We start from the raw sequence: 25,434 nt of genomic DNA on the forward strand, positions 1-25,434 counted from the left end.
TGAGACCTTCTCACCCGTAGCGAAGCTGAAGTCCGTCCGAATCATGTTAGCAATTGCCGCATTCTACGATTATGAAATATGGCAAATGGACGTCAAAGCGGCATTCCTTAACGGCTTCCTTAAGGAAGAATTGTATATGATGCAGCCGGAAGGTTTTGTCGATCCTAAGAATGCTGACAAGGTATGCAAGCTCCAGCGCTCAATCTATGGGCTGGTGCAGGCATCTCGGAGTTGGAACATTCGCTTTGATGAGATGATCAAAGCGTTTGGGTTTACACAGACTTATGGAGAAGCCTGTGTTTACAAGAAAGTGAGTGGGAGCTCCGTAGCATTTCTCATATTATATGTTGATGACATACTATTGATGGGAAATGATATAGAATTCTTGGAAGGCATAAAGGCCTACTTGAATAAGTGTTTTTCAATGAAGGACCTTGGAGAAGCTGCTTACATATTAGGCATCAAGATCTATAGAGATAGATCGAGACGCCTCATAGGTCTTTCACAAAGTACATACCTTGACAAGATATTGAAGAAGTTCAATATGGATCAGTCCAAGAAGGGGTTCTTGCCTATATTGCAAGGTGTGAGATTGAGCACGGCTCAATGCCCGACCACGGTAGAAGATAGAGAAAAGATGAGTGTCATCCCCTATGCCTCGGCCATAGGGTCTATTATGTATGCCATGCTGTGTACCAGACCTGATGTAAACCTTGCCGTAAGTTTGGTAGGAAGGTACCAAAGTAATCCTGGCATGGAACACTGGACAGCGGTCAAGAACATCCTGAAGTACCTGAAAAGGACTTAGGATATGTTTCTCGTTTATGGAGGTGACGAAGAGCTCGTCGTAAAGGTTTACGTCGATGCTAGCTTCGACACAGATCTGGATGATTCTAAGTCACAAACCGGATACGTGTATATTTTGAATGGTGGGGCAGTCAGCTGGTGCAATTGCAAGCAAAGCATTGTGGCGGGATCTACATGTGAAGCGGAGTACATGGCAGCCTCGGAGGCAGCACATGAAGCAATCTGGATGAAGGAGTTCATTGCCGACCTAGGAGTTATTCCCAATGCATCGGGGCCGATGACTCTCTTCTGTGACAACACTGGAGCTATTGCCCTTGCCAAGGAGCCCAGGTTTCACAAGAAGACCAGGCGCATCAAGCGCCGCTTCAACTCCATTCGTGAAAATGTTCAAAATGGAGACATAGATATTTGTAAAGTGCATACGGATTTGAATGTCGCAAATCCGTTGACTAAACCTCTTCCACGGGCGAAACATGATCAACACCAGAACTCTATGGGTGTACGATTCATCACAATGTAACTAGATTATTGACTCTAGTGCAAGTGGGTGACTGTTGGAACTATGCCCTAGAGGCAATAATAAAATGGTTATTATTATATTTCCTTGTTCAGGATAATTGTCTATTGTTCATGCTATAATTGTGTTATCCGGAAATCGTAATACATGTGTGAACACATAGACCATAACATGTCCCTAGTGAGCCTCTAGTTGACTAGCTCATTGATCAATAGATGGTTACGGTTTCCTGACCATGGACATTGGATGTCATTGATAACGGGATCACATCATTAGGAGAATGATGTGATGGACAAGACCCAATCCTAAGCATAGCACTAGATCGTGTAGTTCGTTTGCTAAAGCTTTTCTAATGTCAAGTATCATTTCCTTAGACCATGAGATCGTGCAACTCCCGGATACCGTAGGAATGCTTTGGGTGTACCAAACGTCACAACGTAACTGGGTGGCTATAAAGGCGCACTACAGGTATCTCCGAAAGTGTCTGTTGGGTTGGCACGGATCGAGACTGGGATTTGTCACTCCGTATGACGGAGAGGTATCTCTAGGCCCACTCGGTAATGCATCATCATAATGAGCTCAATATGTGACTGAGTAGTTAGTCACGGGATCATGCATTACGGAACGAGTAAAGTGACTTGCCGGTAACAATATTGAACGAGGTATTGGGATACCGACGATCGAATCTCGGGCAAGTAACCTACCGATTGACAAAGGGAATTGTATACGGGATTGCTTGAATCCTCGACATCGTGGTTCATCCGATGAGATCATCGTGGAACATGTGGGAGCCAACCTGGGTATCCAGATCCCACTGTTGGTTATTGGCTAGAGAGCTGTCTCGGTCATGTCTGCATGATTCCCGAACCCGTAGGGTCTACACACTTAAGGTTCGATGATGCTAGGGTTATAAGGAAGATTTCTATGTGATTACCGAATGTTGTCCGGAGTCCCGGATGAGATCCCGGACGTCACGAGGAGTTCCGGAATGGTCCGGAGGTGAAGATTTATATATGGGAAGTCATCATACGGTCACCGGAAGTGTTCGGGGGTATGCCGGTATTGTACCGGGGCCACCGAAGGGGTTCCGGGGGTCCACCGGGAGGGTCCACCTGCCCCGGAGGGCCCTATGGGCTGTATGTGGAAGGGAACCAGCCCCTAAGTGGGCTGGGCGCCATCCCCCCTAGGGCCCATGCGCCTAGGGTTGGGGGGAACCCTAAAGGGGGCGCCCCCTTGCTTGGGGGGCAAGCCCCCTCCCCCTTGGCCGCCGCCCCCCCTCTAGATCTCATCTAGAGGGGCCGGCCCCCTTTCCCCTTCTCCCTATAAATAGAGGGGTGGAGGGAGAGCTGCAGCACCACATCCAAGGCGCAGCCCCTCCCCTCCCCAACACCTCTCCTCCTCCGCATGAGCTTGGCGAAGCCCTGCCGGAGAACTGCCACTCCATCACCACCACGCCGTCGTGCTGCTCTTGGAGCCCTCTTCCTCAACCTCTCCCTCCTCCTTGCTGGATCAAGGTGCGGGAGACGTCACCGGGCTGCACGTGTGTTGAACACGGAGGTGCCGTTGTTCGGCGCTAGGATCGGAATCCACCGCGATCTGAATCGCTACGAGTACGACTCCCTCATCCGCGTTCTTGCAACGCTTCCGCATCGCGATCTTCAAAGGTATGAAGATGCACTCCCCTCTCGTTGCTAGTAAACTCCATAGATTGATCTTGGTGATGCGTAGAAATTTTTTAATTTCTGCAACGATCCCCAACAGGCGCCCCCCTCCCTAGTCCAATTCGGACCAGTCCATGGGGAGGGGTGCGGCCACCCTTTGAGGCATTTCTCTCCTTTCCCGTATGACCCATTAAGGCCCAATACGAATTCCCGTAACTCTCCGGTACTCCGAAAAATACCCAAATCACTCGGAACCTTTTCGATGTCCGAATATAGTCGTCCAATATATCGATCTTTATGTCTCGACTATTTTGAGACTCCTCGTCATGTCCCCGATCTCATCCGGGACCCCGAACAAACTTCGGTCATCAAATCACATAACTCATAATACAAATCGTCACAGAACGTTAAGCGTGCGGACCCTACGGGTTCGAGAACTATGTAGACATGACCGAGACTCATCTCCGGCCAATAACAAATAGCAGAACCTAGATGCTCATATTGGTTCCTACATATTCTACAAAGATCTTTATCGGTCAAACCGCATAACAACATACATTGTTCCCTTTGTCATCGGTATGTTACTTGCCCGAGATTCGATCGTCGGTATCTCAACACCTAGTTCAATCTCATTACCGGCATGTCTCTTTACTCATTCCGTAATGGATCATCCCGCAACTAACTCATTAGTCACATTGCTTGCAAGGCTTATAGTGATGTGCATTACCGAGAGGGCCCAGAGATACCTCTCCGATACACGGAGTGACAAATCCTAATCTTGATTCATGCCAACCCAACAAACACCTTCGGAAACACTTGTAGAGCATCTTTATAATCACCCATTTACGTTGTGACATTTGATTGCACACAAAGTGTTCCTCCGGATATTCGGGAGTTGCACAATCTCATAGTCCGAGGAACATGTATAAGTCATGAAGAAAGTAGTAGCAATAAAACTGTAATGATCACAATGCTAAGCTAATGAATGGGTCTTGTCCATCACATCATTCTCCTAATGATGTGATCCCGTTCATCAAATGACAACACATGTCTATGGCTAGGAAACATAACCATCTTTGATGAACAAGCTAGTCAAGTAGAGGCATACTAGTGACACTCTATTTGTCTATGTATTCACACATGTACTAAGTTTCCGGTTAATACAATTCTAGCATGAATAACAAACATTTATCATGATATAAGGAAATATAAATAACAACTTTATTATTGCCTCTAGGGCATATTTCCTTAAAAAAAACATCGTCTTTAACACAGTTCAGGCCCATATCTCTCTGCAATGATTTATATAAAATTGCATCCAAGGTTATATCCAACAGATTGAAGGTGGTGCTACCTGACATCATCTCAGAGGAACAATCTGCTTTTGTCCCAGGCAGACTTATCACAGACAACATAATAACTGCATATGAGTGCTTACATTTTATGAAGAGGAATAAAGCAGCTAGAAAACAGGTACTGTGCACTGAAGCTTGATATGATGAAAGCCTATGATAGAGTCGAATGGGATTACCTCCAAGCAATAATGTTGAAGCTAGGATTCACAGAAAGGTGGGTTGAGATTGTTATGGGCCTGGTAAGGACAGTCAAATTTTCCGTGTTATTTAATGGTAAGAAGTTACAAGAGTTCCAACCTTCATGTGGAATACGTCACGGGGACCCAATTTCCCCATATTTATTCTTGATAGCAGCAGAGGGCCTTTAGTGCCTTTTAAAATCTATTGATGAGTCCTCCAATCTGAATGGGATATAGGTTGCTACTACAGCTCCGCCAGTAAACCATTTACTATCCGCTGATGACATCCTGTTGTTCTTCAAGGCTAACACAAATGGGGCTAATGAGGTAAACCAGGTGTTGAACACTTATTGCCAAGCATCGGGGCAAGGGATAAACAATGAGAAGTCTTCAATATTTTTTAGTAAGGGTTGTCCTGATAGTGTGAGACAGGAGATAAAGACCTTGCTGCAAGTGCCAAGTGAGGCATTGAGTGCCAAATATCTTGGTATGCCGACATAAGTGGGGGCTTCAAAGAATGGGGCTTTCAAATATTTAAAGGATTATTTATGGAGCAAAGTTCAGGGATGGATTGAGAAAACTTTATCATCGGCAGGCAAGGAAGTGTTGGTCAAATCGATAGCCCAAGCAATACCAGTTTTTTCTATGTCCTATTTTAAGTTGCCTAGGGGATTGTGTGAGCACTTGAATATGTTAATCCGTAAATTTTGGTGGGGCAGCAAAGATGGACGTCGCAAACCAAATTGGGTGTCCTTGGAATCAATGACCCAACCTAAAAGTATGGGTAGCTTGGGCTTTAAAGATTTTGAGTTATTCAACTTGGCACTACTAGCAAAGCAAGCATGGAGGCTTCTTCAATGCCCAGATTCGCTGAGTGCAAGAATCCTCAAGAGTGTTTATTTTTCCAATGATTGTATTCTTAATGCAAAGTTGGGTAGTCATCCGAGCCAAATTTGACGTGCGATTATTGAAGGTCGTGACATACTGAAAGAGGGCCTAATAAGGAGAATTGACAATGGAGAAAGTACCAACATCTGGTCAGACAACTGGATATCGAGGAAGGAGATGTTGAGACCATACGGGAGTCGTGAGAACAATCCGCCGGCTAATGTTTCCGAACTTATTGATCAAGCAGCGGCGGTTTGGGACATGGACAGACTTGAGGAAATTTGCCTCCCAATTGATATTCCATCCATATTAAGTATACCTCTGTGTACTACAAACATACATGATACATGGTCCTGGTTCTTTGAGAAAAATGGCTGCTTTTCAGTAAGATCAGCCTATAGAATGTTGTTGGACAAGAAATTCAGAAGGGAGGCCTGGCTTGATGGAGCTGCTGGTTCCTCGAGCAATGAGCGAGACGCGGACTCATGGAAAATGCCATGGAAAACTCCAGTTCCAGGGAAGATACGGATGCTCCTATGGAGACTTGCTAAACACTCATTGCCCACAGAGGATGTACGAGCCCATAGGAAGATGGCGCCATCTAGCACATGTGTGGTGCAGAGAACTCATGGAGGCATTCTTTGCTTGAGTGTTTGATGTCAAGGTGCATATGGGCCTTGGTGGATGGAGAATTGGCGGAACATTTATGTGAAACCACGGAGCCTAGCGCGAAACAATGGTTATTTTCGATGATCGATACATTATCTCATGCCGCTTTTGTTCGCCTAGCAATCACTCTTTGGGCTATATGGTGGGCTCGTCGTTAGGCAATTTACAAAGAAATCTACCAGAGCCCGTCTTCGACACATCAATTCATTAACAGGTTTCTGGTTGACCTTGAGCTATTGCCGAAGAGACTCGAAAGGACTATTCCTCCGTCAAGAGGAGCCACAGGTCGCCCCAAGGCACCACCTTCTGGTTTTTCAAAGATTCATGTAGATGTAGCGGTCTCCAAACTTCACAAACGGGGTGCAGCAGCGGCAGTATGTAGGGATAGCTGTAGGGATAGCTCAGGCAACTATGTTGGTAGCTCTGCGCTAGTCATACATGGAATAACAGACCCGGCGGCTTTGGAGACTATTGCATGCCGAGAAGGTCTGTCTCTTGCACAAGATTTGATGCTGCAAAATTTGGTGCTCGCTTCTGATTCCAAGCAGGTGGTTGAAGATATCCAGAAAGCAAGCCGAGGAGATCATGGAGCCATAATTAGTGAGGTTAGACAACGTCTTTTATTGCTTAATTGTAATATAACTTTTGAAGGCAGAGCCGCGAATAGGGATGCCAATAGGTTAGCCAAGTTTGCTCAATCTTTAGATCAGGGACGCCACGTCTGGTTTGGCACTCCCCATGATCCGTTTTGTATCCTACACCATGTGGCCTTTGAGTAATAAAACTTGGCTTAACCCCTAAAAAAAAGGTCTGGCCTAGCGTGGTCGGCACCCCCTCGTGTTGGGATCCTTAAATAGTTGAGCTTTTCCATTTATTGATGTTGTTTTCTCATGGTTTTTGCTAAACAATCCCCTTCCCCTAAAAAAAAAGCTAAACAATCCTCTAAAAAAAGATAAACAAGACTATTTGGTAGTAAATTGGAAATGTTACAAAGGGTGTTTAACTTCATGAAATTTTAGACATAGCAATCACAATAAACGTAAATGCTACAGTAAGTTACTGAAAATGACGTTTCGCCCGATCATTCCCTTCACCATAGAAAACAGAAGTTATGTTGATGCTTGTACGATTGCTTGCTCGATAATATTTTGCAAGACGCAAAGGCTTTGTACACGCATCCCCCCCCCCCCCCCCCCCTCTTGTATGAATTTATCGCTAAATTGTTTTTTTGATTCCCAAAAAAGGGGGGTTTGGACTACACTAAAGAATGGTTGCTCTACGCAAAAGAAAATTGAGTGATTTCATGAAAGGAAAAAAAGCAATGCAGAGAAGGAGGAAGGGGGCGAGATTAAACTCTAAATTCGAACACTTTACTTGTAACAATTTACAATTTATAGTTTAGCTCTTACAATTTGCAATTTGCATGGACTTTGGAATACTCCAAGCCTTGTTCACCTTGTTAAACCACCCGTGGAATCCTGAGCTCCAGCCTTGTTCACCTTGACATGTCCACTGATACTGCACAATACATCACGCTGTTCATGCACGCCCACAGGCTACGACTTCCTATGCCTCGTATTTGCAGATGTTCTCGAATCCCATGTACTCATGCCGCTCGATCTTGTGGATCGTGTTGGAGATGCCGACTCCGCCTGCACAAAAATTTCATGGCCTGATGTTCGGTTCGAAACCATGTGAGGGTTGCACACTTGCACTGAGAGTGAGGGGAGGGAAACCTGGTACCTAGAGAGAGCGCGCTGATGAAGATCATGAAGGACAGTATGAAGACGATGATCGACGCCCGCCCTAGCAGATCAATTAGCTTCCTCACAACCCTCTGGCCGACGATCGCAGCGAAAAATGCCAGGATGGTCAAGTAGACAGCTGCACAGGTTTCATTTCAGAGAATAAGTAACAAGTGCTAGATAATCATGGGAAGATATATCAGAAAAAATAGAGGTAGTACTAGTACCATATGGCACAGGGAACCGGTTCAGGAGGTAGTACTCTACGACGGACATGGAAGATGAGAACATCATCGCGAAGGTGGCGGTGGCACTTGCGACCTGGGGACGTTCAACAGAATACAAACATTTCGAAAACATGTGATAAATAGATAGTAGAAACCATAAAGTTCTTAAAATGAGCAAACAAAAGATCGATTTACTTGCGGAGGGACACCGAGCTCCAGGAAGAGAGGCCCCATGATGGAGCCCCCACCGACGCCAAGCAGACCGGCGACGACACCAGCGGTAACGCCCAAGAAGCAGTATACGAAAAGCTGATGGGCTCTCAGGCTGTTCTGCTCATTCCTCTTTGATGATATCACCCTCCTCCCCTGCACCAAACCTACTGCTTCGTACATGGCCACCCCAACAGACACAGGGATCTGCACACGTATCCAACATGTAAATGAACTACGGATCCATTTTGTATGCGCTATTGTTGAATACCGAGGTGAAGAAAATCGGTACAGTCAGTACCTGGAGTAAGTTCAGAACCCAGTACCAGATGGAGCAAGTTGCCATGTAGTTCTGCAAACATGAAGAATTAACATAAGCCAGTTGTTACTGTCGATATTACCATTTCTCCGGATGTAATTTCATATACAACATCTATTTTTTTGTAATAACATGAGTTGCATGTAGTAGTTTTCCATTTAGATATCTTTCTGTTCAACCTGAACTAGATTATTGAATACTATTATGGATGCCATAGGCAACAGGGAAACTGAACACACAAGTGCACAGCTTGGTACTGTAAAAAGGAAGAATCGATCTTCAATAAAGCAACTGATCACTGAAAACTAAAAGCACTTCATAATTATCCTGGAATTCATGTTATTATAATTTCATATCGCAGTTGAGTTTCACACCTTAGCGACCTGAAGCACGAGGAATGCTACCCAAACGAAGGCAAGAAGGCCAACCTCCTTCCAGTAAACATTCTTCCAAATGGATACCTGCAGTATCAGACCAGCTCTAGTCTTATGAGTCCTTAAGATGATTGCTTCTAAGGCCAGGGAATGTAATGTTCATTGGTTTTTATTTCACCTCTTTGTCAGATGGGGTTTCATTTCGATCATGATCTGACAGAATTTCAGACGGAGATGCGGCGTCAAGTCCTGCAGACAGGGGCATGTACTCCTGTTCTTCACCTGCAGACAGCTGCAGCATTAGATCACGCGGAAAACGAAGCAACATTTTTCCGCGCTTAATAAATGATGAATTGTTGGGTTTATTGGTCACTTACTGGTTTGTTCCGATTGTTTTGCTGCCTCCTGAACCAATAACCAGATGAAAGGGGTTATCGGTATCCCTAATGCCTAATGTGATGTCAAAACAAAAAGTACAGCTATCCAGGATTTTTTTTTTACCGTTATGATTATCGTCTCTTTCTTCCATGTTTCGATAGCCTTCAGAAAAGCTTTAGTTGAAGTAACTGAAATATATTTCGAAAATTATTCTGAGGTCAGCTACAATCACAGCCAGGATTGACGTTTGCTGCAGTTTCAGGGCAATGTCTGAGCACCTATGAAGAGAATGATCAAGAGGACGGTGACGAGCCAGTCAGGGAATATCACATTGCAGATAACCCCAATGCTGACCCCTAGCATCAGCATGGGCTGTATGAGCAGGACTAGATCATAATCTATCACTGGCATGTCCAATGTTGGGTGCTTCAGCTTGAGGTTACAGTACACAGTTGACACGGCAGCGCCCATGATCATACCTGTGGCAGAGTACATTATCAATTCTCTGAAACAATCGTGAACCTAATAAATCTTCCAAAGGTACGTTCTCTCATGATGAATTTTCTATTTTCACCTTTTATATTATGATAGATATAGTGCTCAATCAAAGGAATACATTTGAGATATACCTTGCACTTTAAATTATAGAATTCTTTAGGACAATTTTGTTTTTCTGTTTATAGTGTCGAAGAAAAGGACATGTAACTATTTTTTTTATTACAAGCTGGTTTATAGTGACATAATGCGCAGAATAAGTGTTTTAGCCTAAGTGGCCCATGTATGCACGTATAAATCCATGCATAGCAAACGAGGAGAAATGAATGACTCCAGATATTTCCACCGAATTCCTTAGTAAGATATGCAGGGCTTCATTGCAAATAATACAGTCTGAAGCTAAATCAAGAATAAGAATACATGGATAAATAATAAGAAAAATAATAGCATGAAGATGAACTGAATCCTCACATTTTGACATCGCCGCGGACGACTTGGGATCAAAGCCGATGATCAGGGTCAGCATCGGCACGAAGATCCCACCGCCACCTACGCCGCCGATGCTGCCGAACGCTGCCCCGAAGAATCCAATGAATGACCCCAACACAATTTTCCACCCAAGTTTCATGGGCTACATAAAAAGGACCAGATAAGAATCAACAAAATTAACAAGCCATCTCAATTAATAGCGACTCATGTGTGAAAATGATAAGTGCAGAATGGGTCAGAACTCATAACCATCAAAGGAGTCAGCTCAACTGAAACTAGCCTACAGGTATACTCTCTGAAAACTGGATGAATACAGCTCGAAATTAACACACAAGAGAGGCTTCAGTTATTACCGGCCACACGTGGTGGTAGGCGGTTCCGTCACTCTGCCACAGGGAGCTGGCCAGCTTGCGCAGGTAGCTCGCTTCCTCCGGCGGCGCCACGGCGCCGGCGAACGACAGCCCCCTGTCGGCGGCGACGGCGGCGGCCACAGTGCAGGCCACGCCCAGCACCGCGACGACGTGCCATTTCATCCCCATTTCTTGCCCCCCTCCCCTCCCCTGCAAATCTGCAAAATTCTTTGGGCGCACAGTCAATGTATACTGTTTTTGACCGCGAAAAAAGCAGAGAGATCACGACGAAATTCAGTGATCTTCTCAGAAATCTTTGCGTACCTGTGCAGGAGCAGGGTCAATGAGCGATTTATTAAGGAGATTTGAGGGTGAGCGAGCTGCAAGAGCCGCCGAGCGGAAGTAGGAGGAGAGGACGGGTGGAGATTATTAATGACTTCCGGTGGCGACGGAGAGGTCCAACGACCATAGATATGGAGATCATCCGACAACGCGGATGCAAAATAATTGAATAGTACTATTGATTTGACCCACCAATCAATCATACAAAATGCGGTTACTTGTGTCACTAGTAATTGTGTTCGTACGATGCACGTTAATTATTCTATTTTGAGATATCCGAGTTTTGATTCGATACGCCCCTTTAAAGTTTGCACAAATCTTAAAGTTGCGTAAAAGGCTATTACTCCCTTTGTTTCAAAATAAATGTCGCCGATTTAGTTTTAGTACATTTTACAACAAAATAAGTGTCGCTGATTTAGTGCAACTTACTATTTATTTTGGGATGAAGGGAGCATCATATTAGTTTGCAGATTAAATGTATTGAATAAATTGATTTGATGGAAAATACTCTATTCTCTTTTTTTATTGAAGGGGTACCTTCTAATCTTCACCTTTAATATGCATTGAAAATCGTAAACATTTCGGGGGGGGGGGGGGGGGGGGGGGAGGGGGGGTTACCAAAGCAAAGTTGTTGTTCAAATCCGTTAAACTATCTAGGATTTAATCAATGTTCATGACACGGAATAAATTCAGTAGGTTCTAGAAAAAAATCATACACGGAGATTGCATATAAGCACTGTCGAATGAGACTTATTTTAATTTTGCCACTAATTTCAACCTACCTATCAAAGTCCAATTGGTGGACTGCCATATGTTCTAGTTTCCTTTTAGTTTGTAGAGTATTACTACTCACAAATAGCCCCCCCCCCCCCCCCACCCTTTCTAAAAGGTGACTAGGGTTTTCGCCCCTCTAACCAGCGCGATGTCGATCCTCCCTGCCCACATTGTCTCTAAGGGTCTTGAGGTGCGACGGACCGTAGTCCCTTGCCTCGGGGGGGGGGGGGGGGGGGGTCGAATTAATCTTTTCATTTGGTAATTTTAGTGCACTAGTCGGGCCGACAAGGCAGTGGTGACATCTCAGATGTAGAATAATGCCCTGCCCTCCCTATCCCTGCCATGACAGTGCACCTAGCGCTGTCAGAGGGCATGTGGGGTTGTGTTTTCGAGGGATTTGTATTCGGTCAACGTTGGTCTCCAGTATATCTGTCTAGATTTGGCCGACCCTCATTATCATTGGTGTGTTTGCAAGCATGGTCCTTCTAATCTACGTTTTCCTTTGTCGGTGACGATGCTAGCTGGATCTTTGTGGGTTTAGCACAACTACTCCCCGACTGTCAACTTCAACAAGGGTGTCTGGTTCTGGTGAGAGAGGATAATGACGGTGGCGCGCCTTTAGCTCGTACGAGTTCTTATAGTCGTTGTTAAGTGGTTCATGGACCTGCTTGTAATTTTTGTTGCTTATGAGAATTTTTTTTGGCGATTTACTCATCAGGATCTTTGTACTATTGTTACATACTACTAAAAATCAGAAGAGTTTTTGCAAAAAAATTGTCGAAGCCAAAACGACATGAAATGTCTGAAGTTAATAGATGATGATTCTTTCCCGTAGAAACTTCCTCTGGTTGATTATTCATGTATAAAATGGTCAAGTTGTTGCGTGAATGCTGTTTTATACTGTTGTGGTTCAAGTATCTATATAAAAGAAGTACTCCCTCTATTTCAAAATGTCGTGCATATTTTGTTGTCTGAGAGTTAAACATGTCTACGTCTGACCAAGTTTAAAGAAAAATGTATTAACATCCACAATACTTCTCTTGTAACCTAATATATGATTTTTTTAATCACTAAAGTAGTGATCTAAAAGATCTTATATTTAGTGATCTAAAAGATCTTATATCAGTTTACAGAGAGAGTACAATATAAAATCATGTATCGCTAGACTCGTTATGGAGGGTATTTCTATATTTTACTTATTTTGTGTTTTAGCTATCGAAAGGTTTTTAGGACTATCGACAGTTTATTCTATAAACTTGTTCAAACATAGACCTATTTGACTTTTGATGAAAAATCAAATGCGTACTACGTTGTGAAACGGAACGGAGGAAGTATATGCCAAGAGGCGCGGCCTGCCTCTACGACTGATTACAGTTGAGACGTCGTAGCGGATTTCAGCACGTTGGCGTGGACACGCAGCTTCAGTTTGGCCATGGAGTTGGAGCACCGGATCACCGTCAGCAGCAGCAGCAGCACCCTTGCGCACGCATCAACGCAGGCGACTCAGCTAAAGCTGGTACTTCCAGGCTGCAAACATCCCTACCGCCGGTTGTGTATCGACAAATTGCACTGCACATTAACACTGGCCAAACACGGCGGCAGCATGCGTGCGTGTGAAGTTCTATGACCAATCGATTGTTTCGTTTCAGTTGTCCATTGGATACTACTACGCTGCCCATTATTGCTTGCTTCTGAAGTGCCGAGAGACCCGAGCCTTGGAGCATTTACAACTGGACTTGTCAAATCAGGCACCCTATATGATGTTCGTGAACGCGTCCGTTGACGTGGTCGCGCAGCTTGGCTGGATATGAGAGGTGCTGGACAGCCCAGGTGTTTGAGGCTGATTTGAGGCGCCCAGGTGGGTCAAATTTATTGTCTAGCCAGTGACAAGTCTGTCCGTCCGGGCGTTTGAGATCGCTTTAAGACGTCCGGGGGGCACACACCTACCAAGCCCTGCCGGGCCGCTCGATTGCCTTGCGATTCGCGAAATAGTTAGATCACACACGAGAGCATAGTAAATTTGAAGTTTCGATCATTGAAACTTACGAGTTTTTAACTGGAACTTGCGATTTTCTTGCTCATTTTTACCAAGTTTTGTAGATAAAATTTTAAGACATTTTTTCTGTCGGACGTAACCAAAAAAATCATGATTTTATCAATCGCTCGTACTAAGTTCTAGTAGTTAAAATTTAACATTTATTTTTAAAATTTGTTAAAACATATTCAAAATGAATCTTATTTGAAAGCCCGCGTAACTAGAAATACAAATACGAAAACAAAACTTAATTTGAATTTTTCACTTAAAAGATAAAAGTTTAGAAATCAGAAACCAAAAATAAAAGCACGTGTGAGGAATTCGCTCCTTTGATTCTACCTCAGGATCGCTGTGCATTCGTTGCATGCATGTCATTTTCTCTTCTCCTGTTGTCACGCCCACAATCCAACAAACTTGTGTGCCGTTCTTAGTCGCCAAGCATACAACTTGTGGCAACATTTTTGTCAAAAAAAAAAAACTTGTAGCAACACTTAAGGCCACTCTCGATCCGACACCAATGTGCTAGTACTAACATGTACTCCCTCTAATTCATATTAATTATCTCCGATTTAGTACAATTTTATACTAAATCTATGACAATTATTATGGATTGGAGGGAGTAGTACTGCATCCTCAACTGCCCCCCCCCCCCCCCCCCCCCCCCTCTTGATACACCAATATTTGCAAGATACTTGTATCATAGCTTTTTGGTTGATAAACTAGACATTTTACCAACAGCAACAAGACTTTCGTTGAAGATGACCTGATGATGCATGCATGCCTTTCTCCTTGCAGCATGGTCCTCCGTGAGCTCTTCACGTGGCAGTGATTGGTGACCCATCTGGACATGTTTTTTTCTTTCTGGCAGAGCCAACAGGTCGAATCACCGTAAACTAGCAGTACATTTACTTTATTATTATTATAAGGAAAACAACCTGTTTGTTGTTTATCATTGGTTGCTTACCACGTGGTACACGTGGTCAACTTGCAGTACTAGAGTTTCAGATGGGGATCCAAATCGGCGCGAGCAGCACTGGTCACCACAGAAACAAGCAACAGAGATACGTGAGCAGCACTGATCGGCCTCAGCGTCGGCGCCGGCGCCGGCGTCGACGGTGGTCACCCACCTGCCTGGATTCGATGGCCCTCTCCCCTTCCACCTCGAAACCGGGTAACCACCCACGCAACAGTGCTGTCTCTAATTAATGCGTCGTCGTTGCTGGTTCGATCTTGAAAATGAAAATGAAATCGGAGGAGACCGGGGCGGAGCTCTTCTACTACTTGGTGGAGTCGGAGCGGAGCCCCGGCGCGGACCCCGTGCTCCTCTGGCTCACCGGCGGGCCTCGCTGCTCCGGCTTCAGCGGCCTCGTCTTCGAAGTCGGCCCCTTGAAGTACGTGCTGGCGCCTAGCCGCAGCTGGTATACAACCCCTTGTCGTGGACAAAGGTGAGCGAGAATGATCGACGGCCTCACTGCTGTGCCGAGTATGTCTCTCTTCCTGCTTTACTGACGGCGACGACGATCGTCTTCTCGGACTCGCCCGTCTGCTCGGGCTTCTCCTACGCCAAAGGTGGTTCACTGATCGCCCGCAGTACCTTTCGAGCCCTTTCTACATCGGAGGAGATTCATACGCCCGAAAGGTGGTTCCACTTATTGCGCAATACATTTCAGAAGGTAGATCTCTCTTCTTCCTAATAAATGCATTGTAGGACCACATACATTTGAGAAGGTAGAAGAATATACATATTGTTGATGCATTGTAGGATCTCTCTAATTTCCTTTACACGAGTTTTATTATGAAGCAGCAAGGGATGTTCTTCCAAGCAGTATTTCAGAAGCAGATATATTTTCCATTTTCTTCCCGAGTCACCAGGCCAGCTATCTTTTAACTTGCTTCTACTCACTGTTTAAATAGTGTGCTATATATAGCGGCGTTGTAGCGCTTGTGCTAAGAGACTTTGGTGCTAACACATGAAGTAAAGTTTTAAATAGTGTGCTATATATAGCGGCAATTTGGAATTCTTATAATTAATATTTAAAATGATAGGTCGGAGTGATGAAATTTCTTAGAAAATATGCACATTGTATTTTTATGAGGCCAAAGGCTAGTATATAATTATATATACACATATATGGGAGAAAATGTCAAGCCCGTGATACAACGGGGAAAACAATACTGAGCATGGTGAAATAGGAGTCCTGATGTGCTTTAGTGTGGGCCTTCGTGAAGAAACCCACGAAAGTAACTCTGAAGGTAGATACAAAGGACCTGATCATGCAAATGAAAGTGCATAAAGGAATCATCCTTATCAATATGCTTGGTGCGCTCATACTTCACAGGACCGTGTGCAATGCTGATAACTCCAGTATTGTTTTATAAAAGAGGAGTGTTAAACACCAAAATCCCCACCATATAGTTAAGTCACATATGTTTTGAAAAAAGCATACCTCATAACTCCCCCCCCCTCCCCTCTACATTCAAATGGAAAACTGCGTATGTTTTTTCATCTTCTAGATAATGAGAGAACCATCAAGAAAAAAGAAGATAAGCAAAAAGTGGTCGGCGGCCCTAAGGATCGTTATGCCAAATAGCATCTGAATAGACATGAGGCTATATAAACCAGAGTGGAAAAATAAAAGACGGTGAGAGAGAGTCCCAAAAAGATGTAAGGAGGTGACTTTAGTGAACTGAAGTGGGAGTAGAGACAAACTGACTCATAATGAGAATACAATATGAGATAACTGGATCGTGACATCGAGATAGACAAGACTCACAACGCAATGATGATATTATTGAATAAGATAGAGGTTCACCGTCAGAAGTGCAGAGGAGAACACATAGCTCCATCGGAGTCTCAATGGTGTGCTCATCAGTAAGAGCAAGAAGATCATGGAGCTACTTCTCTTGGGAAATAAAGAAGACATTTGGTGAAGAAACCTCAATCTCAAGAAAGTACCAAAGAGGACCAAGATCAGACATAAGAAACAACTCACTAACACAACCCTTCACAAAGTCAATGTACAGTCATCGCCGGTGATGGTCATGCCACCTACATAGGGTAGTAGAAGACGAAGAGTCTGGCCATAAGATGCATGGTGGGAAAAAAATCGCTGGATCATGATCACTTGCAAAAAATCTACAACTGAAGTGAGGTGGCAGATATCGTAGAAGTGGCGGTGAAGCAATTGGTGTTTATCCCAGCCAAATCTAGTGCACAACAGAGCTATGAACGATTCCTAGTTAAGCCAAGTCAATTTCTTTGTACTGACTGATGCCAAATTCCTGCAAGGTGAACATCTGGAAGTACTGCTCACAGAGCGTCTTCTAGAGTTGGGGCTTCTCGATAGTGAAGGCAGGGAAGGTCATCGATGGTGGTGGCTGACCCAAAGTGGCCATAACTTGTGAGGACAGTGCGGTCGGAATTTGGGAAGGGATGATGGTCATACCCGTGATTGGGGGTGTCGTGGTGACACTAAGGTCACTGAGGGAGACCCCTCAATTTAGATCTTCACGCCGTGGCAGAATTGCACGTGGAGCTCGTCGTGTGCCGATGAGGAAGGCACAGAAAGGTGGCGGTCCACTTGTAATCGGAGTCGGGGCGGCGTGGTTTGCAGCTATGAGACCGAGAGCTCGAGCTTGGCGAAGCGGACTTCGAGATCCAATTTGCAGGCATTGAGAGCGTTGATACGCGCGATTTGTGCCGCTAGCGCCTTCAAGATGAAGTCGACGTCGTTGTTCACCCTATCGAGGTAGGCGCGGAGCTCGGGATCCATGGTGGCGAGTAGGGCTTCGTCACGTGCTTCCGACAACATGTATCTAGCTTGACGACGGCAAGGGAAAGGATGGTAAGTGGTCTCTGATACCATGATGTTAGGTTCCCAATCTCACTTTCTAGATAGTGTGTTACAGGGGTGGTTCTCTCTCTCAAATACTACAAGTTTAGATGACATAAAGGTAAAAGGAAAGCCGCCGTGTCGTTGCCTGATCCAAGCCCGGATGGTTCTCTCCATTTCCCTCCTCTTCCTTAAGTAGTGCACACCCACTCGGGCCCCACAAACCTGCGGTTTGGTGGTGGAATCCTAGCTGGCCTTCGAATGACACAATCTTCTCTCTGGTGGGCCCCCGTGGGCCCTAGCGCCTTTGGCTGCCATGTGCCATGGCAGCGTTTCCTGGAGGCGTCACTGGTTTCGCTGCCATGGCCGCGGTTTTGCCTGCAGCTCATGCTGCGAGGAACGATGTACAACCATATTGAATTGACCTGTGCTCACCTTGGCGAACAAGAGCATCGTTCAGTCATGAACTCATGATGCATGCGGGTAAACTCCAGAAACCCAAATGCAACATTACTGCAGAAAATTGTTGGTCTAAATGTTCCTGTATCATTTCAACTACCTGATCTCCAGTCGGACTCCCATTTCTGAAGGCTGGAAATGCATGCAGAGAATAGATACACAAATTGCGCATCAGCAGAACGTAAGAGTCTGAATTTCAAGATACGGGAGGGGAACTGACAGTTACTGAACCCCATGGATCCACTGTCTGCGAAGGTATCATTCAGCAAATATCTGATGGCTGTGGAATTGCCATCCTTTGTGTGGAACGGGGTTGTAGCCCACAAAGTCCAGCGACCCCCTTCACCAGATCAGCCAGCTTCAGCGTGAACCTCGGCGGCCTTTCTCCGGCCCTCAATCTCGTCGTTTCCGGGTCATCGCCAAAGAAGAAGGCAAATTAAATCTTTTGACACCACATCAGCAGTTGCAATCTGTAGTTTAGAACCTTGCAATTTGGAACCTACTGCTAGCTCTGTTCACTGTCACTGTAATTTGAAAAGACTGAAAGGCTAACTCTGTTCTTGGCAATTCTTGATCAGATCAGTAAGTTTACAGTTAATGGAGTAGGGTGAGTGAGGCTCGAATCACCACCTCAGCCTCAACATCAGCCGTGGAGTTCAGCATAGGCTCATACCATATCACATCCAACGACAGCCCCAGCTCTCTGTTCTGCTTTGCATAAGTAACATTACGGCACCAAAAACACCTAGCTAATTTAGGCCCCAACCTTGATCATATATTGTTCATTTCAAACAGCATTGCAGTCTCAGGGCCACGGCGAAATCACACCAAGGTTTAGAGAGCAAAGCCTGAACTAAGTCAAACATATAGTTCTGTCTGAGACTAAAAAGGCCATACACTTTAATGGAGTGCAAATTTGTGCCGAATGTGTGCAATTTTAGGCAACCAAGAAATAGCAAAATGGTTACAATTTTTTTCCTTAATTATCGGTCGCTTGAATCTTTTTAGAATCTCAGTCACCTACAATTGCAGAATACCAAGCCCAAAAGTGCACTTTACGAAGACGTGTGATTTTAGGAAAATGATGGCTCATTACTTTATAGGTTAAGTTATATAGGTTGCGACGCCAAGTTGACGATTGTCGGGTGTTGATCCAAAAGACTCGGAAATGTCACTTGGATTTAAAGGAAAAAATCAAGCAACTTATGAATGGAATGAAAAATCTCTATGTATGGATTAAGAAAACATGACTGCTTTAAAACTCCAATACACGTCCTGAGTACTTGTACATGTAGCTGGAAGCTTAGCTTGGCCAGACTTAACCGTAGTTCTACAAGAATGGCAACTACTCCACTGACCACTAGTTCACGCAGTCCTTTTTTGGCAGAGTTTTTCATAGGCATCGCCTACATATCTAATGATCCTTTTGCAAAATCCCTGCATTTTACCTACAGAAGGTCATACCACTAGTTAGTACTACGCAGTTGACGGACGCTTGCTCTTCTGTTTCCCAGGTTCAAGCTTTTGGTAGGGAGCAGGCACCGACACACCGTGTTGATACTTGTGGCGGCTGGGACAAAGCTTTGCAAATTAGGCAGATTATTACAGCACCATGCTGTGCTGTTGGAGCCATTCCTGAATGGCAGAACGGAGAGCGATATTGGGGATGAGCTCCTGGTGTTGAAGTGGCAAGTTGGTGAACGGCGATGTGATTTTGCCTCTACCAAACCATTCCCGGATAGAATTACCTTCGTAGGTGATTCCATCCGCTGTCAACTGAGGATCCTTCATGATTTCCTGAAATGATGACAAAAGATGATTAGTCACAAGTTAAGAGAGCTACTAACATCACACGAGTGCCTAGAAATAGACGAAACAAAAGACACATTCAAGTCATTTTTAGCTTGCAAAACGATCTTATATTATGGGACAGAGGGGGTATTTATGTGCTCCTGAACAGGGAAAAAGCATAGAGTTCCTTTCTACTCACATGAGATATAGAACAGGTGAAGTGTGACGGTATGATGCTTTCCTCTTGCACCAAACTTGAAGATGACTGTGAAGATAACATTGCAACATCCCTCATGGTCTCAACTGCTGTCCAGAGCTGGCCTGAAAGAACAGGACGGTACCTGCTGTTTTGCTCAGTGCAACTGAGAGCAATGTGTGCTAACTGCTGGATGTGCACATCAGGCCACTCTCCGGCTGAGGTATCAACTACAGAATTGAGGTCACCTTGCTCCATAGCATCCTCCACAATCTTCTTTATACCAAGAGGAGGCTTTCCAGTTAAAAGGCGCAGGACTACCATTCCAAAAGAATAAACATCGGAGTGAGGTGCCATCTTGCGAGTGGCAAGACATTCTGGGTCCACGTATATAGGGGCCTCCACAGGATGGTTGGTGCTATTGCTGTTGGACTGGATTAGCAAATGAAAAATGCCAAAGTCACTAAGCTTAGTGACTAAGTTGGCATCAAGAAGAATATTGGCAGGATGAAGATCGCCATGTACAATTGGTTCAGGTCTGTTCTCGTGAAGAAAGATCAGAGCTGAACATATCTCAGCAATAATACGGATGCGGATCTGCCACGTCAGAGTTCGCCTCTTATCCTCACATGAAAGAAAATCTTCAAGACTACCATTTGGTAAGAACTCATAGACAAGCGTCAATAACTCTGTGCATGCTCCTAGCAGAGTTACTAGGTTGGGGTGTCTCACTCTACTATGGATAGCAACCTGCAACATAAATCCAAAATAAATTATTTACAACTAGTCGTTTTGGAAACACTAATTTATTCAAGTTCCAGTTTTGACTGAAAAGAAGCAAGACATCACCAACTTTTTCTAGTATGACATAGGCAAAATAAACTTCAGAGCAAGTTCAGTAGAACTACCCCTTGTTCAAACTGTGAGCGTCCTTGACCATCGTGTCTCAGCACCTTTATTGCAACTGTCATGTTCCGGAGGACACCTCGGTACACAGAGGCAACCCCACATTCTCTGAACTTCGTTGAAGTACTGAAATTTTCTGTTGCACGTTCTAGTTCAGCTAATGAAAACTGGCAGGGCATCGCTGCACTTCTCCGGCGTAACTTTTCTACCTCTTCGAGTGCAGCATCTCGTTCCTTTAGCAAGACGTCATGCTTGGACTGAAGCTGATTATACCGCTCTTTGGATTCAGTGAGCTGATGTTGCAGATTCAAACTATGCTCACTGGCCTTCTGAAGTTCCTCACTATGGAACTTTTTCGATTCCAAAAGCTGATTTTGAGCATGTTCATTATGCTTATTAGCTTTCTGTAGCTCATTAGCAACCTCATCCTGTCGTGCTTTAACCTGTTGCAACTCTTGTTGTATTTTGGAAAGATGCTCCTCGGTTTCTTTCTGTCGTTGCACGTGGTTTGCCTCTGATGTCCTGGCCTGCAGAATTCACACACTTTCATTCATATTTATCTGTGATAGATGGCTTGATTAATATGGTTTCATTTGACATAAATATCATCGAGTCCAGATAAGTTGTAGTAGTAAGAATGGCTAGAGAGTGCACGCATAACCAATAGGGCTACTTTGCAAGTGCGGCCCTCCAGTTAGATAAGATAGCTTTTTTGAAAAATAAATGCTTATCATTTATAAATTTTTTAGGACATCATGGTACGAACTTACTGTTTGTTCAGATTCCATCCGCCTCAAGCGCTCATCAGAAGCTTCTTTCTTCAATACCGCAACTTCTTCCATGTACTTTTGAAGTTCATTAGACAAATAAATGTCTGAATGCCAATCTCTCTGTTAGGATCATTGAGAGCAAAGAATTAGTGACTTGGGGTAATAAAACTCAACCAGATTGTTTGGAAGGGGTAAAGTTTAACTACTAATTAGCAGGTTTTCAATGCGCTGTGCTTCATGTACACCATAAGTATGGTTTAAGATTTCTAAGTGGTCCTTTTAAAGTTTAACTACTAATTAGAAGGTTCTCATTGCCAGTCAAGGTACAGTTTCTTTGTTTCCTGTTGCACAAGGATTACCACAGTCACGGTGAACCATCCATGCAAGAAATATGTGTGGAAAAATTAAACAGAAACAAATAATGATGGAAGAGACTGACCAAAATGTCTTCTAAATCCACAATCCCAACGTCACCGCCTTTAGACTTCTCAATGCATGTCACACATCTAGTCCAACAAAAACAAATGTCAGTTCATGTTATAATGTCAACAAGGCAAACAGAGGACTGGAATGCTACCTCTTAAAGCCATCAATTATGATAGTACTGTTTGGATCACGCTTCAAACCCTCTATGTATGTTGCCATAGCACTTTGATAATTCTGCATCAGGGCTTGAACCTTCGCTTTACAGAGATAACCCATCAAATAAGTAGGATCCAGCTCAATACATTTTTCTGCATCTTCCAGACCTTGGGGCAGAGCTCCCAGAAAGATGTGACATTGAGCTCTGTTTCTAAACACCTGGATGGCCAATCATAAAAGTATCACTATCATCAAAGTAAAATACTACAGTAACCAGGGAGCCAATAAAAAATTATGCCCTCCGGAGCATGCCTTCCAGTCAATGATGTAAAATGTAAAACAAACAAGACAGCTCATAAATGATATGTTATGTGACTGAATTTGTAATATTCAGAGGCTCATCTAACTTGAACGGAGAACCAAATTTAACGAATGAGCTAAAGGTGCCTTCAGATAGAATATAAAGTTTAATCACTGTAAGCCAAATCCTTACTGCAGGTTCATTTGGATTCTTGTTCACAGCTTCGGTATAGTGAGCTGCTGCTTCCTGATATCTTCTGGTGTAGAAGAGTTCATTGCCTGCAACATGTATAGCAGTGTATATTCAGATTCCAGAAGCAGAAGTTCAACGTCACAATAGCAAGAGGCACACCACTAAACGGATCTGGCTGTATCATGCTTGAAGAAAGAACATAGATTGCTGGCAGCTGTCCACTTCTTTTGGTGAACCAATGATAGATTGAGTAGTAGTACCAATTTAGCCCCTGATTGATTTCTCCCCTAATTATTGACTTGCTATTGTTGGAACGAAATAGGAAAAGTGTTTGTAGTCAATGAACCGGAGGGAGTACCTTTTACTAGTATTTCTGTTTGCAGTTAGGCCTTGTTTGGTACTAGTGTATTTTAGGGAATTGGTGGGGATTATCCCGGTCAAACCCCTAAATCCACACATATCCCAAAACACCGTTTGATTCTAGTGTACTCCACATTTCATCCCCACATTTCCTCACAAATCCCCAAACTCTACTGCATTTTTCTCAATACCCAATGCACTACCCCTACCTAGTGGATTGGGGATAAATGGGGATTTGAAGGGATTGGGACCCAATCCCTGTGGGGTTTATCCCCACCAATCCCCTCAAAAACCCTAGTACCAAACAAGGCCTTAAGATTCTGAAATTCCCAAGAACGTTTACACTCGGTGTACACTTGATGACCATGCTTTTATTTAGAGAAATTTCTTGTTAAAATAAGGGCAACGGATCCTGCGAGGGATAAGAACAAGCACCATGTAGGCGAGACGATGCGCCCTAAATCTATCTATTTGTTTATTAGTAGTAATCGGTAGAGACTAATCAACTTCACAGATAGTAATAGTGCCCGAACCTTTCGCCCAAACACGGCGGTAGTCGGCCTCCTCCGCTTCTAGCCGCTCCCGCTCCTCAATCTCCTTCCTCGAGCTCTCCGCCTCCCGCAGCTTGGCGCGCGTCCGCGCCCCGACCTTGCTCTCGCGGCGGAGCTCCCTGCCCCGTTCCACCGCCGCATCGCCGCCGCGAGCCCTCAGGGGGCGGGGGGACTGGACGCTGAACATGAGGCGGCGCGGCTGGGGAGGATGGAGGACGGGCGCGGGTGTGGTGGACGTCTCGGGGAAGAGGCTCCTTCTCCCGCTTCGGCTGGCGGGCGGTGGTGGTGCCGGTTTTTTTGAATTTCAAACCGCCCCCTTTTGGCTCTGCCTCTGCTAGCGTTTGCCGCTCGAAGGGAGACCAGTTATTGCTGCCGCTGGAGAACAGAACGGGAAGGAGCGACTTCAACGCTGATTTGACCACTGGCCGATGGGTAGCTCGGAAAGTGAATGCTACCTACTCCCTTCATTTTTATCTAACGCATCTCGGATTAATTCATGGACATGGATGCAGAAACCGGTCATCCAACGCTATTCCCTAAATATTTGTTAGTACGGGCAATTTGAAACTCAAATCCATTCGGTCACGACACGGGTGCCGGATCACATCAATCCCCGATCACAACCAAAAGGAGGCAAGTATGGCTAGTTTTTATACCCCAATCATGAAAGAATATTAGCCTAGAAGTCTGTGCATACCGGACCGGCAATCCAAGCCTCCACGCTCACGATGTCTCAGGGCAATCTTGATATTGCTCATAATTTTATTTATTCATGTCTTGCCTTAAATACGAGACTTGTCTACGGGAAACTTTGTATCTATTTTTATGACGGTTTATAATTTTATTTATTAACGTGTCTTGAATATATGAGTTATCTATGAAACTATGTATCTATCTTTATGATCAGATCGGGATCGGGGGAAGCGAGAACAAAAAAAAGGAACAGCTCCGGCGTCGTCCACCTTGGGCGACACGGCTGGCGCCTGGTGCTGCCGCTGCCCGAACCCTCCCCTCGCCGCCGCCGGTCAGCTCCGCGTCGTGCAAAGCCCCGGGCTGCGGGGAGATCCTCCCTCTCCCCTCTCTTCTCGCCTTCGGTCAAGATCCGGGCCACCGCCAGCTGGGCCTCGTCGTCACCGCGTGGAGTAGCCACCGCCGCCCTGGGATAGGGGATCGCGGCTAGGTGGGCATGTGGCCTCGTCTCGCCTTGGACTAGCCGGCTTGCAGGGAGTTCGTCCTCGCCTAGATCTAGAGTAGGACGAGGAGAGGTTGTGTTGTAGGGTGGAACCCTAAGTGAAGATCTTTCACGAATTGGAGGGGGAATCCCCAAGAACAAGATGAACACAAGAGAGAAAACAAGAGGAACACTCAAGAACAAGTCCAATCACACATCCACTAGACCAACAAACACACAAGATCCACAAGGTACATGAACAATCAAAGGGAAACAAGATACATGGTAGAGTTCATCCCAAATCCTATGAAGGAGATGAGGGCTTGATGATCTAGGTAGATCCTTCCCTCAAGGGGGGCTTGAATCCCTAGGGATCTTCTCCAATGGAGGTCTTGTACTCCAATGGAGTCTTCTCTCTCAAGAGGAATCCCACGCTCTATGATTTGTGTCTATTCTTAGCTACCCTCTAAATGAGCTAGGTGGGAGGTACTTATAGTCTAGGGACGAA

At 44.8% G+C, this 25,434-nt stretch overlaps 2 protein-coding genes across 3 annotated transcripts; both read right to left on the bottom strand.

Moving 5' to 3' along the window:
* Positions 1-7,424: 7,424 nt before the first annotated feature.
* LOC109777865 (sulfite exporter TauE/SafE family protein 3) lies at positions 7,425-11,113 on the bottom strand. 2 transcript variants are annotated; one of them, XM_020336421.4, is made up of 13 exons: positions 10,988-11,113; positions 10,667-10,881; positions 10,296-10,455; positions 9,608-9,808; positions 9,453-9,517; positions 9,329-9,356; positions 9,130-9,233; positions 8,952-9,038; positions 8,560-8,610; positions 8,244-8,465; positions 8,049-8,142; positions 7,820-7,960; positions 7,425-7,728 (listed from the first exon to the last, which is right to left on the bottom strand). In XM_020336421.4, exons 2-13 carry the CDS (start codon positions 10,850-10,852, stop codon positions 7,643-7,645), a joined length of 1,425 nt encoding a protein of 474 aa, XP_020192010.1. In that variant the 5' UTR covers positions 10,853-10,881; positions 10,988-11,113; the 3' UTR covers positions 7,425-7,642. The 2 variants fall into 2 exon arrangements, with proteins under 2 accessions (XP_020192010.1, XP_020192011.1); XM_020336422.4 differs by having other exon boundaries at positions 10,667-10,891; positions 10,988-11,104.
* Positions 11,114-17,098: 5,985 nt separating this feature from the next.
* Positions 17,099-24,117, bottom strand: LOC109777866 (U-box domain-containing protein 70-like). The gene is made up of 11 exons (XM_073504788.1): positions 23,738-24,117; positions 22,845-22,930; positions 22,347-22,570; positions 22,209-22,275; positions 21,770-21,889; positions 21,002-21,526; positions 20,097-20,843; positions 19,855-19,903; positions 19,657-19,741; positions 18,207-18,295; positions 17,099-17,670 (listed from the first exon to the last, which is right to left on the bottom strand). Exons 1-11 carry the CDS (start codon positions 23,940-23,942, stop codon positions 17,429-17,431), a joined length of 2,439 nt encoding a protein of 812 aa, XP_073360889.1. The 5' UTR covers positions 23,943-24,117; the 3' UTR covers positions 17,099-17,428.
* Between the last annotated feature and the right edge of the window lie 1,317 nt (positions 24,118-25,434).

This window comes from Aegilops tauschii, chromosome 7, assembly GCF_002575655.3.
Source record: "Aegilops tauschii subsp. strangulata cultivar AL8/78 chromosome 7, Aet v6.0, whole genome shotgun sequence".
Lineage (NCBI taxonomy): Eukaryota > Viridiplantae > Streptophyta > Magnoliopsida > Poales > Poaceae > Aegilops > Aegilops tauschii.

What these genes read in the sequence shown, in the direction of transcription:
- LOC109777865 (XM_020336421.4), bottom strand. Translation starts at nt 10,852, where the DNA reads ATGGGGATGAAATGGCACGTCGTCGCGGTGCTGGGCGTGGCCTGCACT. An exon ending in CCTACCACCACGTGTGGCCG is followed by an intron (nt 10,456 to 10,666) that starts GTAATAACTGAA and finishes CTTTTTATGTAG; the next exon opens with CCCATGAAACTTGGGTGGAA. An exon ending in AAACCCCATCTGACAAAGAG is followed by an intron (nt 9,039 to 9,129) that starts GTGAAATAAAAA and finishes CTGATACTGCAG; the next exon opens with GTATCCATTTGGAAGAATGT.
- LOC109777866 (XM_073504788.1), bottom strand. Translation starts at nt 23,942, where the DNA reads ATGTTCAGCGTCCAGTCCCCCCGCCCCCTGAGGGCTCGCGGCGGCGAT. An exon ending in CCGCCGTGTTTGGGCGAAAG is followed by an intron (nt 22,931 to 23,737) that starts GTTCGGGCACTA and finishes TACATGTTGCAG; the next exon opens with GCAATGAACTCTTCTACACC. An exon ending in ATAATTGATGGCTTTAAGAG is followed by an intron (nt 22,276 to 22,346) that starts GTAGCATTCCAG and finishes TTGTTGGACTAG; the next exon opens with ATGTGTGACATGCATTGAGA.